The sequence below is a fragment of the Sardina pilchardus genome, chromosome 3 (assembly GCF_963854185.1).
Source record: "Sardina pilchardus chromosome 3, fSarPil1.1, whole genome shotgun sequence".
NCBI classification, from domain to species: Eukaryota; Metazoa; Chordata; class Actinopteri; order Clupeiformes; family Clupeidae; genus Sardina; species Sardina pilchardus.
Window position 1 is genome coordinate 5,287,779 of NC_084996.1, and position 17,849 is coordinate 5,305,627.

Consider the following 17,849-nt stretch of genomic DNA (forward strand, 5'->3'; position numbering starts at 1 on the left):
ACTCAGGTTTCCCTTTCCCTGCGATGCGATGGCTCAAGCTTGTCTGACGGACTAGACCCAAAAGAGGCACCTTCTTCTCTCTGATGAGCACGGCTCCTCTCCACACGTCCCTCTCGTCCAGGCAGCTCAGCACGTCGCCGCCGTCACACACCCTGGCCGTCAGGTACGCCGCCTCCCTCTGCCACCTGCACGCAGCGAGAGCACAATGAAAACAAACGCAGGTGCACGCTGATGTGTCTATACACACAGACACACACGCACACACACACACACACACACGCACATGCACGCTCAACAGTCTCAACAGTCAGAAATAAATTAATAAAAACTACAGATTATGTCTGGTATTTACAATCATCATCTGTCTAAGTATTTAATTTAATTCAGTTATATTTTGTTAAGAGTATTATATGGTTACTGTTCTCGTTTTATTATTATTATTATTAGTAGTAGTAGTAGTAGTAGTAGTACAGTAGTATCATTATTATTATCATCATCATCATTATTATTGTTGTTATGTTTTATTGACCATTTGAATGTTTGTGCTATGATGATTGCAATCAATTACTGTAATTAAAAGTGGTTCTGATGTTCGCTTTGGATAAATATCATGAGCATTCAGATTTGCCATCAAACTAATACATCAAACTAACAGAATGTGAAGAAGCAGCTGATGTGTTGCGTACCCTTGCCGGTGCTCTGTGACCATGGTGATCTTGGCTGAGTGCCAGGCCTGCATGTGCTTCAGGGAGCCAACGAGAGGCAGGAGGTCCTTCATGGTCGGTGCCTCCTTATCCACACACAGTAGAATCACGTCTAAAAGACACCTCCCTGCAGAGACACATGCAGAGGAGCCATCGGAAATGGAGAGATGACATGAACTGAATTACTTGAGCGCATTCAGACTGAATGGGAAGGTAAGGGGGCTGCCTAGAGCTATGCACTGAATTTGACAAAAACAATCAAACAAACAAAAAATATATAGAATTGCAGACTTCGAAAGTCTGAGGAAGAGCCACACAATAAAAAATAATGAATGGGAGCTAATCTGGTGGTAGACTCTGCCATTAACATTTGTTCATACACACCGAATAAGTAGATTATGCACAGACAGATGAAAAAAAGATTTTTTTTTTTAAGAAAGGAGGGAAAAAAGAGAAATGAAACCATGCTATTCTAAAACCCACCTGGAGGAGGAAGCTTGTCGGCTAATAAGGGGAGACCGTCTGCTGCCTCCTCTAACAGCCTGGTGGAATAATGAGGCACGCTTTAGTGAACAGCAGCTGAAAATCAATCACTTCCATATTCATTCACACAAATATATGGGCATTTGTGGGGGTTTTTTGGGTGGTAACCAGGCACACTATGCTGTTGGAGGAGCAAACAAGTGCTGCATCGCCACTGAAATTACATAGAAAGGAGCTGGCTCAAGAGTTATAAAAAAATATTTATTTGTATAATGAAAGCACTGTTTTTAAAGCTGTCCATGTGTGCTCACTTCTGGTTATCATTTTGGTAACTATAACGAGCTATTTGACATCCTTAGAACACTAAACACAACACATCGGAAGTGCCTAATGATGACTTACTCCAGTCTCAATTTTTGATGTCAATCACTCCTGTGAAATATTGCTGTTGTCTATTCAAAAAGTAAGGTGCCTATGCCAAAGTTAACTGATGGTCAAATCAACCAAAACTCTGAAAAAACTCTGCAAAAATCACAAAAAAAAAAAAAACAGTTTGCACCTCCAAGTGGTCCGTGACGTAAGCTTGTGTGAAAGAGTAGATAGGATTAAATTATGGCTTGGCATCTTATGCACTTACTCTTTGACAGACAGCTGTTCGGTTTGTTCCTCCTGTTCCTCCACAGCAGCGAGACAGGCCTCAAGAGCTGAGGGTCCCACCTCCTCACTGTCGCTCCTCTGAGAGCTTTCGCCAAGTTCCTCCCACTCAGAGCTACAAAACTATGTGTGACAAGTTTGAGGCAATTTATATATATATAAAAATACAAGCATTTTCCATTTGTTGAACTAGTAGATACAATTGTCATTGAAGTGTTACTACTAAAATTGTTTTCGACTCCAGACAGGATGATGTCTCACAAGATTGATTTCAAACACATTACATTTCTCTTGCTCTAATTCCTCTCGAAACTTTCAGTTGATTACCTGAGTTGACCCACAACAGGCTTGGAGTGAAAAGAACCATTTCTGAGGGAGTGGTTTACCACTGAGGGAGCAAGCTGCAAACATCAGAGATAAAGTCGCATGAAATGCCAGAACTACAGTAACTTGATGTCTGTAATACACTTCCATCTATTGTATCATCACAGCTATGACTTTCTGGCATATTACTTGCCGTTGCAGCCATAACCATGTGCTGCTAAACGCTGACATCTTGAAGTTACACTCTAAATAAAAGGGTCTTTTAATCATAATGTGATTCGAAGTAATTTTGAAATGGGCATACCTGGCATGGGTGATACATCAGTCATGCATTTAGAAGAAGACATTTCTTTAAGTTTGTCATAAATGCTTTTCGCTGTCTGCAATCCTAAAAACAGAGAAGTTGACATTATCCACACCACGTTAGAACACAAAACGTACCATTAACAAACCAACCAGATACGATACTTCGAGATACTGTATCGGTTCTCCATAATATCGTATCTAAATTAACATCGTCAACACAACATGCAAGGATCATTTAATCTGGCTCGCTAGATAAAAGATTAAAGATTACAGGAGAGCAGCAGAACGTTGCGATTAAAAACGACATTAGGTTAACTTCAACACATCCTAGTTTGCGATTTGAGTTGTCTGTTAAATTACCTTTGTAGTCTTTGGAACTCCCGTCTGATTCCAGATTAAATATTACCACAATCACGTATCTATCCATGTTTACGAATTTCTCTCATGTATTTCAGAAGTTACGTGGTTTTAAGCAATAAAAGAAGATACTTCACTGGACAAGAAAAAAACTAGACATTTGTTGACACATCGCTCCAAATTTCCGCGCGTTCTCTCTCCAACGGAAGTTGCGTATATTACGCATAGGTGCTTCTTCAAAATACAGTCGACATGTAAAAGGCCGAGTGAGCTAAATATGGCTTCATTATAAAGCACAAATGATCATGAAGGACATTTTGATTATCACAAAAATTGTGATTACAGTGTATGAATGTTTACAAAACCCATATTTGCGACCAGTTAAGAAACAAGAAAAAACCGATATGTCCGGAACAGATAATATGAGCTAGATTTCACCCGGTAGATAATATGTATCCCACTGACAGTCACATTGGTTTGCTTCTCTGCTAGCGGTCAAGCGGACCCTATGTAATATGTCCAGCTTTTCCAGATCAGCCCAGGTAAACTGTGTTCTGTTGCAAGTGGCTCTGTTTTCATGAAGATTTAATGTAGACTGTAACAGATGTTCTTGTTAAAAAAATATGAATGACATGTGTACAGGCTAACCATGTCAGCTACATTAGCAGTTCTTGCAGTTAACGCATTGGCATTCACATTACGTAGCTCGAGTTTAGCTGTTGTCTGTGCTCAGTTCTCATGTCATCTCATCTCATCTGAGTGTACTCGTAGTCTGCATTATTATTAATGCGAATGCAAACTACTAAGATACCATGTGAGACCGGCGTTTAACGTAATATAGCGGTTTAGGTTAGTGTTTGTGGACTGATGACGGTAGCATGTCAACATAGGCTGCATTATAAGTTGCATTATATTCACCCTCGTAAGTGACATGAAAATGATTGCATGTTTCACACTCTTTCACATTCTTCACAAAAATTAAGTTGTTGTTGATTGTTCTGTTTTTTTTTGTTTGTTTTCCATGGCTTAAAGCAATGGGCTACATTCGCAAGATCATGGTTTCTGATCGACGCAAGGATGCAGCCTCCCGGAAAGATTGCTACTATGTGTGCAATCAGGCTACAAGGGAAGCATAAACCTATATATCATGCTACAAGTAAGTGTACTATATATTGCCTCAAGTTTCACTGTCTCGTAATTCCAAGGTAACTTGAGGTAGCAGATTTTGAAAATGCAAGCGCCATAAGGTGGTGCTATAGTCAACGAAGAGAGTAGGGAGCTTGTATGTAGCAACACAGTTGAAGACGTGCTAAAATATGGTTACATTACCAAGTCTTGATGTACATTTTGTCTTTACTTGGTTTTATCTCCGGAAATGCCTACACCCAACAATCTAGACAAAATTGCATTCATCCCTTTCTGCGAAATATTACGCACATCTTATTGTGCTAATACTAATTTTGTTCTCAACTAATGAATCATCCAGTTACACACAGCTATCCATCTTCAGGTTGCTGACATGTATTAGTGTCCCTGCTTGGGTATGTGGGAGGTACCCTTAAATTTGCTTGTCAGCAGTGATTTGTGATTTGTTTTGGAAGTCTACTGCACAAGCTGTGAGTGGAGTAGCCTGAAACCCAGGCCTCTTCATCCTGTGCACAGTTTGGTATTCAGTCGGTGGTGCACCAGCCAGCGGAGTCCGCTGGGAGCCTTCGGTGTTTCCTGTGGCCTGCTGGGACTTTAAAATGAAACTCTCATGCAGATAGATGAGAGTGCTGTTGTGGGCAGGATGGGAATTCCAGTCCCTTATGAGGGAGAGAGGAAGAGTGAGGAGGAGTGAACAGAACACAGCCCCCAAAACTTGATGTGCTCTCCAAAGTTCCATGAAGTTTCTTGGATTTTTAGAATGGAGATTTGCATGCTAGTTTTAAGATGTCACATGCAGTTGCAAAATGTCATGTGTTTCCTGAGTCTGAATATGAATGTATTTAAATAAATAAAAAAAAGGACATTTATGTTTGTGTTTTGTCCAGGTGATTGTGGAGATCACGTCGTGGTCATGAATACCAGGCACATAGCACTGTCAGGGAACAAATGGGAGCAGAAGATTTTCTCATCTCACACAGGGTAACACATTTGTTTACATTTCTATACGTAGATGTGGATAATGGAGATACTCATTTGTCTTACATCAAAACATGCCAAAGCACATACACATATGTATTGCCATTACCATTGTAATGCAAATTATGCAACTGAAACTCACAACAAAAATGTTGTTTGTCTAATTGATTTTGCCTCTTTTACCACTTGGCGTGGATGTGGAGGTGTGTTGATTGCTTAAGATGACTGAGTTCCTGGTTCTTTCTGCAGGTATCCTGGTGGATTCAGACAAGTGACTGCAGCACAGCTCCACCAGAAAGATCCTAAAGCTGTAAGTTTGGAATTCAAGCATCAATTAAAGGAATACGCCACCCAAAAATGAAATTAAGCCAGTCTCGGTCACCCCCAGAGTTAGAACAGTGAAAAAAACCCGGTTAAAATCCATCCGGGCATTGTCCTGCTTTGGGAGCAGCGTTTTTAGCTTTAGCTTAGCACAGTTGCTGTAAATGAAGGGTGTCAGTTAGCACATCCTCCAAAAAAGTGACCGAGACATCTAATTTGTTTTCTAAATATATCGTGGGAGACGTGTGTTCAGAACAAGTACAAATCGTAATGCAAAATCGAACGGGGCTATTACCTGGGCAGATATTTACTTGGAACTATATTCAGCCTCATCACAGGTGAAGCACCGCTAGTCTCACGTAGCACTTGAAAACTCCTAACTTCGACTGGAACTTCACGGAATGGGATTCAAGTGCTTGTGCATGAGAACCTTGTGCCTATCTACAGGCATGCAAACTCCTCACCTTTCGGCGAAATTCGCCGTTTTGAATCAAAAATAGGTGACTTACATGGTTCGTGCAGATCCGATGAGAAAATATTTAGGGAGGGAGGGGGGGGGGGGGTCAAGGTGAATTTAATTTACAACTAAGTTTAGAAATCATGCGCAGATGCTAACGCATCTTGAGGTGTTTCTACAGCCGCATTTAAAACGTGTCTGATCAGCAAGGGATGCGTGAATGTAGCCCCTATGCGTTTAATAAACATTAGTGGAAGCAAAGACGCAACGCGAACAGAACGCACACACCAAGCCTCTGTTGTGAGCGCAGATAGATCGTCTGAGATGGAATATAGTGATTCTGGCGAGAAGAGATGCCGAGGGATTTCACAGGTGGGCTAGTTAAAACTTTCAACTTCTATTTGAAAAAGACGCTGAGATTAGCAACGTAGCTAGGTTGTTTTCTTCTAATAATGAAAGTTAGCGAAATTAGACAAACATGTATAGACATGACGAGTTCTTTACCTGCGTGAAGCTGGCCCCCCATGTTATTCAAAAATGATTAAAAACACTGCTATTCGTTTGTGCTACGTTTGTGCCGGTTTGTGCCGTAAAAATTATAGTTTGTGCCGTTAAGGGTTTTTAAGTAATTCAACTTTACATTTTCTGGCCAGTGACGTCACTCAGCCCCCCATACATGTCCAAATTTCCCCAAAATGGTCTCCATCGTTTGTGCTACGTTTGTGCTGGTTTGTGCCGTTAAAAGTAACATTTGTGTCACTATGTTTTTTAAGCTATTCCACTTAATTTGTTACACGCGTGACGTCACCCAGCCCCCCATCAATGTCCAAATCTTCCAAAAATGGTCTCAATCGTTTGTGCTACATGTGTGCTGATTTGTGCCGTTAAAAGAAACATTTGTGCTACTATGTTTTCCACGTTATTATGGTTTATTTATTACTCGCGTGACGTCACCAGCCCCCCATCAATGTCCAAAACTCCCAAAAATGGTCTCAATCGTTTGTGCTACGTTTGTGCTGATTTGTGCCGTAAAAAAAACATTTGTTCAGCTATACTTTTTAAGTAATCACGCTTTGTTACAGGCGTGACGTCATTCAGTCCCATTCAGCGTCCAAATCTCCTGAAAATAGTTGCGCTCGTTTGTGCTACGTGCGTGCTGATCTATTTCATTAAATGTTTGTGTTGCCTACTATGTAGAGGTTAGCCAGGGGGCTTGTCCAGCAGTTTTAGCTTATGCTAGACATCACCCAGCCCCATCAATGTCCTTATCGATTTACGGTGCTACCCTCTTTACTTGGCTGTTTCTGCTGCCCAGAATTATATACACCAGTTGCTGGTGCGTAACGTCAGAATTGCTGTAACCAGAATTAACTGGTGGCCTTGGAGACGACTTCAAGTAGCTGCCTAAATGCTGCTTGTGTGCGGGCAGTGCGCAACGCTCTGTCATTTTGATGCATAGGCCAAACAAAAACTTTTGCTTATTTTAGAGAATATTGTAATATTTGTTTCGTGGTCGGAGGAGGAGTCAAATCACACACAGACAGGGAGTCACGTTTACAATTTATTTAAAGTTGACACACACAACCCAACCTCCCGAATGCACCCACCCTGCATTCATCCACACACAACCCACCTAAAACAGCCCTCTCTATGGCGGAGTTGTGCTAGGGGAAGGGACTGGCCATTAACCCCGGCCTGGGGCTAACTATGCCCGCACACACACGCACAACACACACACACACACACACACACTCACACAGGCCTGTTAGTTCGGGGAGTCCCAGTTGCCACAGCTAGCCCACAGAGTTCAGGTAGCAGTAATCCACAGTAGCGATAGCAATTCTGACGTTACGCACCAGCAACTGGTGTATAAAATTCTGGGCAGCAGAAACAGCCAAGTAAAGAGGGTAGCACCGTAAATCGATAAGGACATTGATGGGGCTGGGTGATGTCTAGCATAAGGTAAAACTGCTGGACAAGCCCCCTGGCTAACCTCTACATAGTAGGCAACACAAACATTTAATGAAATAGATCAGCACGCACGTAGCAAAAACGAGCGCAACTATTTTCAGGAGATTTGGACGCTGAATGGGACTGAATGACGTCACGCCTGTAACAAAGCGTGATTACTTAAAAAGCATAGCTGAACAAATGTTTTTTTTTACGGCACAAATCAGCACAAACGTAGCACAAACGATTGAGACCATTTTTGGGAGTTTTGGACATTGATGGGGGGCTGGTGACGTCACGCGAGTAATAAATAAACCATAATAACGTGGAAAACATATTAGCACAAATGTTTCTTTTAACGGCACAAATCAGCACACATGTAGCACAAACGATTGAGACCATTTTTGGAAGATTTGGACATTGATGGGGGGCTGGGTGACGTCACGCGTGTAACAAATTAAGTGGAATAGCTTAAAAAACATAGCAACACAAATGTTACTTTTAACGGCACAAACCAGCACAAACGTAGCACAAACGATTGAGACCATTTTGGGGAAATGTGGACATGTATGGGGGGCTGAGTGACGTCACTGGCCAGAAAATGTAAAGTTGAATTACTTAAAAACCCTTAACGGCACAAACTATAATTTTTACGGCACAAACCGGCACAAACGTAGCACAAACGAATAACAGTGTTTTTAATCATTTTTGAATAACATGGGGGGCCAGCTTCACGCAGGTGAGTTCTTTTGATGAAGAATGCGTGCAGTTTGAACCACCAAGATCGGCAAAAGGTGAAGCAAATAGGCAGACTTTATCAGGCTAATGTGACAGTTGAATTAAATGCTCATAAACTGGGCTGGTTCGTTTTGTCCAGATTGACATGATAATGCTGTCTTTAAGAAAAGTGGGCCCTGTTACTCGAAGCACACTGCGCATAGACCTTACGCAAAGCCTACGTAAAATATATGCAACTCAAATGATAACGTAGCCAAAAAAAGTTGCGACTGCTTCAGACCACACGTAACGCACGTAACCGTGTGACTTGCAACAAGTTTCAGTTACACCCGGGCCGGATCATTACGAGTTCGTAAGCCAAGCGTAAATTAAATTTACATTTGATTGTCGAGTTAGCCTACAGGAGGACCCTGATCAGTAGCCTAGTCTGTGCCTACAAGCCTACAGTTTAACATGTACAGTAGGCTAATATGAAGACAGTTCACATAACTTTATTGGTTGGTTAAACACACTAGCACAATATATCCTAAAAAACACAATCTGTAGTAGCCTAAGCTGCATATTAAAACGTTTCAAACCTATTTTATATAATAATATTAGTTTGAAATAGTGTGTGTCTCAAGCAAGATTATTGATGACCTGGTTTGGTCCAACAAATATTCAGACTTTTCCTTATCCTGATAGGTTAAGTGTCCATTAGGCCTATGAAATCATCAGAAATGTGTAATAAGTACATAATAAGTACATAAGCACAGAAAAAGAGAGAGATAGTAAGAAAGAAAGAAAGAAAGCGGGTCCCTCACACTGGAAGATTTCTTAACATGTTTTTCTGGTTTTTTTTTCCGGGGGGGGGGGGGGGGGGTCAGAGAAGAGTCTCACCTTTTTCACCCCTGGCGAGTTTGCATGCCTGTATCTAGCAGTGCTTCGCCTGTGATGAGGCCGAATATAGTTCCAAGTAAATATCTGCCTAGATAATAGCCTGGTTTGATTTTGCATTATGATGTGTACTCGTTTTTAACACATGGCTCCCAAGATATATTAAGAAAAAAATGTAGATGTCTCGGTCACTTTTTTTGAAGGACGTGCTAACTGACACCCTTCATTTAAAGCAACTGTGCTAAGCTAAAGCTAAAAACGCTGCTCCCAAAGCAGGACAATGCCCGGACGGATTTTAACCGGGTTTTTTTCACTGGTCTAACTCTGGGGGTGACCGAGACTGGCTTAATTTCATTTTTGGGTGGCGTATTCCTTTAAGTACAGTGTATATTTACATGCAGCTGCATATTGTGTGTTGTGTGTGTTTGCTGAAAAGGTGGATGTTGTCTATGTTTGTGATGGAAGTGATGTCATTTCATGTCCTGGTTGTTGTGGGGAGTTCTCTCAGTAATGCTTAGGTGGATCTTGAGGTGGATCTTTTGTTTCTGGTATTTAATCTTTATTCTTAACGCAAGTGTGTGTTAGTCCGGGGCACCGGACTCAACCGTTGAGCCTTCTGAAGCTGTTGTCGGTCGAATTCTATGAAATACTGACCAAGGAAGGTGCTCACTTGACAACCCCAGTGAAGTGCTCACAAAGGCATGATGGTTGTGTGGGGCACCCTGTTTTGTTATAAACCGTAAGTGAGGTTGTTGGGTATGCGTACTTGCAGTGAGAGGTTAGACCACTGCGGGAAGAAGTCCCCAGTCAACAGCACAAGGAATTTTAACCTCTTCTCTAGTGCGTTGTTCATTTACAATGTCATATACAAATGCTCACTCACATAGCCACAGCTTGAGTCCTGCATACCTGTGAGCCTGCACTTTTCCAGTGAGCAGTAGGAAGTGCTGTGTGCACACAGTACGTGATGTGCAGCAAAAGTTGCTGTGTCAGGAATTGCTTGCCCTTTTGAATTAACTTGGAATTAACTCGCTCCAATCAGATTCTATTCAAACCGTTGTTTCTCCTCACAAACCACTTAAGCACATTACTCTGGCTTGGCTAACTTTAGGCATATTAAATGATTTTGCGTACGTTCGCTCTCAGCAAATATTGCCCTCATCTGTCTTCAGCTGTCAACGGTCATCATTTATACTTTGAGTCGAAAGTACTCATAAAAGTATTGGCGCTCGTTTGCAGAGGCCACATTTCTGTTTTCTCTGTCTCCCCCTCCCTCTCTGCCTCTGTCTCCCAAATAAACTGAATGCTCCTTCATTGCATTTCTGCAGGTGTCACCTGAAATTGTTTGTCTGCCTGTCTGTCTTTGGTGCAAATGTTGTGGGCAAAAACACAGTCCTTCGGGCTTCCTGTTGTATTTCAAATCCCAGCCTTCTTCCCCAGAAACAACAGACTTCGATCGCAAGTGGGCAAACGATCAGAACTGCTCCAGGCCTTTCTCCACTCAGCGCAAGGCGAGCTGATCTCTCCCGTCCATCTGCTTCGACGTCTGATGGCTGCTATTCCCATCTTGTCACGACTCATTGTCTTTCCCCCGGATCACTTGTGTCGAACCCGGCCGCCGCCGCCAAACTGGAGCGTTGAGCGCTCGGGAGGAGTCGTCGGCAGCAGACGTAGACGAGGCACGGGGTCGGCCAGTTGACGTTCCAGAGGAAGAGGTCTTTCAGCAGACCAGAAGTCACACGGTGTAAAACAGCATCTCTCCATGGCTCTGATCATGGTGTTTATGCCGGAAGGCTGTATCTCTGTGTGGCTAGCCGTCATGCTCGGCAAGCACGTGACTGCAGACTGTCTGTACAAGTTTACCTCATTCAATATTATCAATATAAATGAGTGTACAGTATTTTGTGATATTTCTGCACTGCAGTATTTCAGTAGTAAGAGATTGATGCATAACTCACTCATTCATTTTTAGTGATCAATATTTATTATTAATAGTGTGTAGGGGCACAATCCCATCTTCAGTTTAAAGGCTTTTTGTGTAGCCCTAGTCTTTGAATTTCTTTAAGTTTGGCATTGTTCATACCTGGACCAGAACAGCATGGTCACCTATAGGCTCCCTGATGTCATCCCTCAAGTGAGGAGTCATGACTGCCTGTTCACGCTCCCCCAGGTCAGAGCCACAGGAAGAGAGAGTTGCCACAGTCTTTGATGTTGACGCCACACAATCAAAAGTTCCAAAAAACCTGCGCTGAATGGCTGAATCACTGGAGGGGGGATGCACTTCTGGACGCCGGAGGGTGTAATCAATTAACGCATTGACTACTGAAGAGATTGGCCATTAATAGCTCCAAAACTCCCATAACGCGGAAGTAGCCTGGAAAAAGCACTGCCATTTTTCCAATGCAGGTCTATGGGAGATTGGGAGTGTCGCCACGTTTTATCTACCGCTCTGCCCCAGGTCACCTCACTGGGGTCACCTTGGGGGAGCACTTTGTCACTCCCTCCCTGACTGCCCTGATGTCCTGCGGTCCCTGTTCTCTCCATATGAGGGAGGGTGTGGGAGGGTGTTGGAGAGTGTTGGAGATGGCCTGAGTGAGTCCAGGCAGCTGGCCCCTCTCCTGATGCCCGCTGCTCATTCGCGGGCATTAAAGAGATGAATAGCAACACCCAAGATCTATCACAGATAATAATGTGCCATTACCCCCCCCCCCCCCCTTCCCTTTCCCTTTCCGTGTGTGTGTGTGTGTGTGTGTGTGTGTGTGTGTGTGTGTGTGTGTGCGCGCGCGCGCGCGTGCGTGCGTGCGTGCGTGCGTGCGTGTGTTATGAGTGATGGCATCTACTTTAGTTGTGTCAGGCAGGAGAAGAAGAAGGGGTTGTGGAGGAGCGCAGAGAGCGCAGCCGTAGGACTGTGATATTTATGCTCTTGCTCTGGAGCTCCAGAGGCTCCTCCTAGCATATAAACTACACTACGCTCACCACAACATACCGCAGGTGAACGTGCAGGTTTGGGTCAACTACGAGAGTGTCTTGAGATGGCGGTATGTTTCTTGTAAAAAAAAAAGGCAGATTCTTCCCCAGTTCCCCTTGTGATTTGCCGTATGAAGCCCACCTGTCTCATTGTCCATTCATCGCACACACTCTGCAGCTGGGCTCCCTTAAGATTTAAGCGAAAAAAACGGCGAGGAAAACATCCTGCCGATGTTAGACGTTCAAGGCTGTTTCAGTCTCTGCAGGTTTACCTTGCGCGGGTTCTCTCTGTAATTGTTTCCTACCTGCTTTGATAAGAAAGAGTAAATCAAATGCCGGGTCCATTATCTAAGTTGTGTTTGTCAGTGCACCGTGATGATGATCTAGGCTAATTATCCTTTGATGTCTCAAGGCAACTTTGAAGTATTGTGGCCAACGTACTGTGTTTATTTTTCTCTCAACCGTTTGTATTACACACAAATTCCTCTCGAGGTGGTTGTGATGTGATCAAGTGTTGTGTTTTGTGTGTGTGTGCGCGTGCACCATGATATATGCTTATCTTCTAATCCAAATAAAGAATTGAAAATGTGTGTGTGTGTGTTTTGCACGCCGCAGCTGGTGAAGCTGGCTGTGTACGGGATGCTGCCCAAAAACCTGAAGCGGCGGACCATGATGCAGCGGCTGCACCTGTTCGCCGAGGACGACGTTCCGGAGGAGATCCTGCAGAACCTGACGGAGGAGCTGGCCCAGCCCCGCGTCATCCCGCGCACGCTCCGCGACTACAGCCAGGAGGAGCGCGACGCCTTCCCCAGACTCTGGACGCCGTGAGTGCCCTCTGTCCCACTCTCTCTCTCTCTCTCTCTCTCTCACACACACACACACACCCATGGTCATTAGCCCGTCGTCTTTCATTCTTTTATCGTCCTCCACAGCCTTTTTACAGTCTCTGGTGTGTGTGTGTGTGTGTGTGTGTGTGTGTGTTTCACCTTCTCTCTCTGTGGCTTGTCATCTCTGTGCAGAGAGATTTATTCACCCAGGCAGAAGTTCAGTGGAGCTGAGGGGTGTGTGTGTGTGTGTGTGTGTGTGTGTGTGTGTGCGTGCGCACGTACACGAGGGCTGGAGGTGCACCGTGCGGCCCAAGTGATTTACAGCCCCGTGATTAAGCATCTCAGGGGCCAGCGAGTGCATAGCGGGTCGCGTAAGGTCACCCGTTTAGAGCCATTACAGGGCCAACTGACGTCGCCCAGTCGTCTCCCTCCCGCAGAGAGACACGGGCCAGCACCACAGAGGCTCCTATAGCGGTGAACCCTCACACCTAGTGGAGGAGCTCATAGATTATGTGGAAGTGGGAAAAAAAACTGTGGAAGGTATAGAGGAGGAGGAGGAGGAGGAGAGGTTGGCCCTTGGCATACCTCTGACCTCCTCACGCTGGGAGCTGCAGGTAGTCCAACCCAGCTGCTCTTCCTCATCTGACTCAACCACTTCAGCCTTTAGAGTGGGCTCTCTCTCTCTCTCTCTCTCTCCCTCTCTCTCTCTGTCTGTGTCTCTTGCTTGCTCTGTCCATAGTACCTAGTGCAGTGGTAAAGTATGGATGTTGGAGGAGAGTGGAGACCTCCAGCTGCTCCTGTGAGTAAGTGAGTGCATAGTGAGTATATCATAACAGGGGCTGGGCTCCTATGATATGTAGGATTGTCAAATTGATGGATCTTTTAATGTGTCTCACAGGTTTGTTGTACCCTTTGGGAGAAAGCTGACCTCTCATTTGCCCCCTTCTTTTTGCTGTTTTGTAAATATAAATGTAAGTCTCTGGAAGATGTCCCAATGAGAACTCATGCTGTTCTTAAGGACCAGATGTTGATCGAGTGATGCTGCACCTGTTGTTCTCATACTCGTCTTTGTCCCTGCCTGTCCACTCCCTGTGGTCAGAGAAAAGGCTGTGTTGTGAATGATTGCATTTTTTTTTTTTTTTTATCAAGCCATATTTTCTAGTCTAGAGGGTGGCTACTGAGGCTCCAGTGGATGGCTTTTGAAACACGTGCCCCTTTATGGCACCATCATGATTTGTCCGTTCTTCTAAGATATAACCTAACAGCTTTTGAACTGAAAAGCATGAAAGTGAACTGAAAGTGATCTTGTGTCAGTGAGGCCTTGATTACAACTATCGCCCGAAGTCAGATTTCTTTTCCCTCTGTTGGTCTCTTGGCTTTGTTTGAAAGGTCTAGATGAAGAAACCATCTTGTGATTGTAATGGTTGCTATTAAGGTAAATACAATCAAGGCTGATTTAAGAATAATCAATTGAAGCACTGGAGCAAGACCCCTAGTATAACTAAAACGGCTCTCAGGGTTGAAGAACGGGAATATTCAGATCTGCTTCAAATTTTGATGGGCTCTTCCTCCACCAGATTTGGCTTGGTAGTTTTTGTGTGCAATTCTGATGATAAAAAACAGGAACAAAAAGACAACAGCGTAAGCCCTTTGGCAAAAGTACTGTAACACTAATACAATGCTTGATACAGAATGAATATGAAATTCATTACGCAGCCAGTTTGTCTGTTTTTGACAGACAGTTCTGAAGCCCTCTGTGCTGTAATGAAGCTCTCGACTTCATTTATGTCTGTCAGTGTTTTCTCTTTCTCGGTCTGGGTGTGATTCCCCTAAACGTCAGCTCAAAGCTGCGCTCGTAAGACACTGGATTCAAAACAAACCACCGTCAAAACTGGCCAGACTGCGTCCAGCCTTTTTACAGGGCGTTAGCGACACGGAAACGGAAAAAGAACGGAACAGAGAGCGCGAGCCGTTAACGGCACCGCAAAACGTCTGCGAGCGACACGAGGATTTATGCCTGTGTTTTTGTCCTCAGCGAGCGCCATCGCCTCATTTGGAAAATGCCAGCAGTTGTGCTCAGGATTTTTTATGGCCGCCGCGTTGGCGCTGGGTCTCACTAATGGAGCCGCCGGGAGCGGTGAGGCGTCTGGACGTCAACAGGTAGTGGATGACCTCGTGCACCTCTACGCTGGGACCCCCACCACCACCAGCGCACGGCGGACCTCTTGCACTTAACCGCCGAGGAAAAACTGTCTCCGGGTGTTTAGGGGCTAATGTGAACCTAAGGGGAAACGGAAACAGCATCATCATAAATATACGTTTATTTATACCCTAGCACCAGAGCAGTGTGTGTGTGTGTGTGTGTGTGTGTGTGTGTGTGTGTGTGTGTGCGTGTGCGCGCGGGCACTCGCGGGAGACGTGTGTGATTGATGGAGCTCAGAGGGGCTTGGTGATTGAGGGGCATTCAGCAGAGGGATTGCTGCGACTGCCTCTGCCAGTACACTCTCTCTGGTTCTGACGTACAGCTCAATCTGGACCCCACAATCCACTCCACACCACCTCCGCCTCCCCACCTCCACCACCGCCTCCACCTCCACCACCGCCTCCACCTCCACCGCTCCTCCTCCTCCGGTGCTCAAAACTGACAGCCACAGCCAAAGCACATGTCTTCCTGATGGGGGCTTTCCCATGGCAGCACTGGAGCTGGGCTGGAGAATCAGAACAGATGCTGGCCCTTTCTGAACTCCCCTCGTCCTGCCTCTACACGGGCGTATATGCTTTAGTTTTCACTTCTTTTAATGGCCAGACACGTACTGCTCGTTAAATTCCCAGGCCTCGGGAACGTGACTCAGAGACACTTGTACTTGTGTTACGCTCGATTGTGTTTTTGTTTTTGAAATGCCCTGAGGCCTGTCATGGCGATCGTCTGCCTGTCAAACATTTGCATTTGCGTCCTATACATTTTAGCATATTGGTGTGACCCAGTACCAATATAAAATACTTATAATATTATATACCTAAATGTATAGGTAGTTTGTTACTAAATCACAACATAGATCAGGTAGCGTAGATGTTTGAGTGGTCAGGCATGCTGGACTGTCCTGTCAGACTGGCCTTATTTGACCCTCTTTGTATTGGCCACTTAGTTCTGCTTCAGCACTTCAGTTGATGTCATTCGTCTAGAAGCTAAAGATTCCTGGAACCAAAATAGATCCTGTTCCTGTTGGTGAAGCTTCAATGACTTCCACGAGAGATGCTGGATCCCACAAATGACGTTAATGTATGGCATTCGCACATGATGAGATGACAAGTGTTCTTTGAAAGTTCCTCCATTGAATAAGAAAAAAAAATAAGTGTTTTATCTTGGGTTGGAAAATAACTCATGCTTATGTTATGGAACATCTCCTGCACTGATGAAAGAATGGCATCTAACTCGGTCTGTCACAACTATGCCCATTATTTTTTCTGACAAGGCAGACAGGTTTTGGACTTAAAATACATAAAAACATCAACACGTCAACAATGTTATCTGAGAAGAATACAATTAGTGCTACGATTTAAGGAAATTACATCCAGATTCGGTAATGAGATACTGTTTTTTTTTTGTCATTGCATTTCCTGCTTTCCCATGACGTGATGTTTCAGAGCTGACACCAGGAAGGGCAGATACAGTGATTTTGAGTTGAGTCTTAAAGTGAGGGAGTTCTTTAAGCCTACTGCTGTGATGTTCATGTTTTGCCTCGTTGCTTGGTGGCCATCAGTACCACTGGAAGACAAACAGCCAATGCATTTTATGTCAAACATCTACATGGAAAAAAATGCCATCTACCCATGTTAAATTAGCAGACTTCAGCTTACAAATGTCATGGGGAAAAAAATTAAGTTTCCTTTGATGATGTTAGAATGTGGTAACAACAAATGTATGCAGTAGTGTAGACTGATGATACACATACACAGACGGCACCTAATACTGAACTTGAGTGCGGACCCGCTGAATATATGCAACAATTGTTTATCAAAACAACATCATGATAATTTATTTAGCAAACCATCATGTTCATTCCAATGAAGGAGGGAAATTTAGACCCATTTAAAGTCTTCACTGCAAACCAAATTCACCTCAGGTGTAGACTGCAGCTGATGTGTCCAAAACAGGGAACAGTATGAGGTCTTTTTTAGCTCCCCAGGACTAACACTGGCAGATCTCGTTGACATATTAAGTCAGGCGCAGTTGATCCCGCAGTTGATCCTACTGGCTCTGGCGCTCTCTGGTGACAACAACCCTCTCTCTCGTGCGCGCGGCTTGACCACCGCGTCGAGTATTACCGAGCTCTTAACTCTCGTCTCGGGGCTGCTGTGTTTCGGAGCGCTTCTGCTCTATTTTGTGTTGACTAGGTAACAGCTCCTTTGTGTTTTCTCCTCCGCAGGCCAGAGGACTTCAGGATGAAGTAACACCTCATTAGGAGACCGAGATGCTCCAGAAAGCCCCGGCGTGACTCACGCTCCTCCCGTGATGGGGCTTGGTCCAGGGCCCTGTCACTGTCAGCAAGGATTCCCATGACACAAACTACAACTCGGAGGCCAAGACCTGTCTAGGCTGAAGTGGATCATTTTCTTTTCTTAAAAAACTGTCTGTGTATTTACTTGTGGATTATTGTTCAGGTGTCGCTGTAATGTAAAATAAACTCTCTTCATTGTTTACCCTTCTTTTCCGTGTCATTCATGACTGCCCTGTTGAAAGGTTTCGAGTGCATCAAGTTG

At 44.3% G+C, this 17,849-nt stretch overlaps 2 protein-coding genes across 2 annotated transcripts in view; one reads left to right on the top strand and one right to left on the bottom strand.

The window, feature by feature from the left end:
* mtbp (MDM2 binding protein) overlaps positions 1 to 3,033 on the bottom strand; it is a 20,626-nt gene extending 17,593 nt beyond the window's left edge. Inside the window, exons 1-7 of the mRNA XM_062531510.1 lie at positions 2,832 to 3,033; positions 2,470 to 2,553; positions 2,169 to 2,242; positions 1,825 to 1,964; positions 1,188 to 1,246; positions 687 to 831; positions 71 to 185 (exon numbers count right to left, since the gene is read on the bottom strand). Coding sequence (XP_062387494.1) covers positions 71 to 185; positions 687 to 831; positions 1,188 to 1,246; positions 1,825 to 1,964; positions 2,169 to 2,242; positions 2,470 to 2,553; positions 2,832 to 2,898 — 684 coding nt within the window. The 5' untranslated portion in view covers positions 2,899 to 3,033. The remainder of the gene's footprint in view (positions 1 to 70; positions 186 to 686; positions 832 to 1,187; positions 1,247 to 1,824; positions 1,965 to 2,168; positions 2,243 to 2,469; positions 2,554 to 2,831) is intronic.
* A 243-nt stretch (positions 3,034 to 3,276) lies between these two features.
* mrpl13 (mitochondrial ribosomal protein L13) lies at positions 3,277 to 17,794 on the top strand. Its single transcript, XM_062531511.1, has 6 exons — positions 3,277 to 3,370; positions 3,861 to 3,984; positions 4,862 to 4,955; positions 5,202 to 5,262; positions 12,877 to 13,085; positions 17,516 to 17,794. Exons 1-6 carry the CDS (start codon positions 3,344 to 3,346, stop codon positions 17,538 to 17,540), a joined length of 540 nt encoding a protein of 179 aa, XP_062387495.1. The 5' UTR covers positions 3,277 to 3,343; the 3' UTR covers positions 17,541 to 17,794.
* The last annotated feature ends 55 nt before the right edge of the window (positions 17,795 to 17,849 follow it).

Excerpts from the sequence above, each read along its gene's own strand:
- mrpl13 (XM_062531511.1), top strand. The coding sequence starts at position 3,344 with ATGTCCAGCTTTTCCAGATCAGCCCAG. Across the intron at positions 3,371-3,860 it reads GCTTTTCCAGATCAGCCCAG|CAATGGGCTACATTCGCAAG; the intron begins GTAAACTGTGTT and ends CATGGCTTAAAG. Across the intron at positions 5,263-12,876 it reads ACCAGAAAGATCCTAAAGCT|CTGGTGAAGCTGGCTGTGTA; the intron begins GTAAGTTTGGAA and ends TGCACGCCGCAG.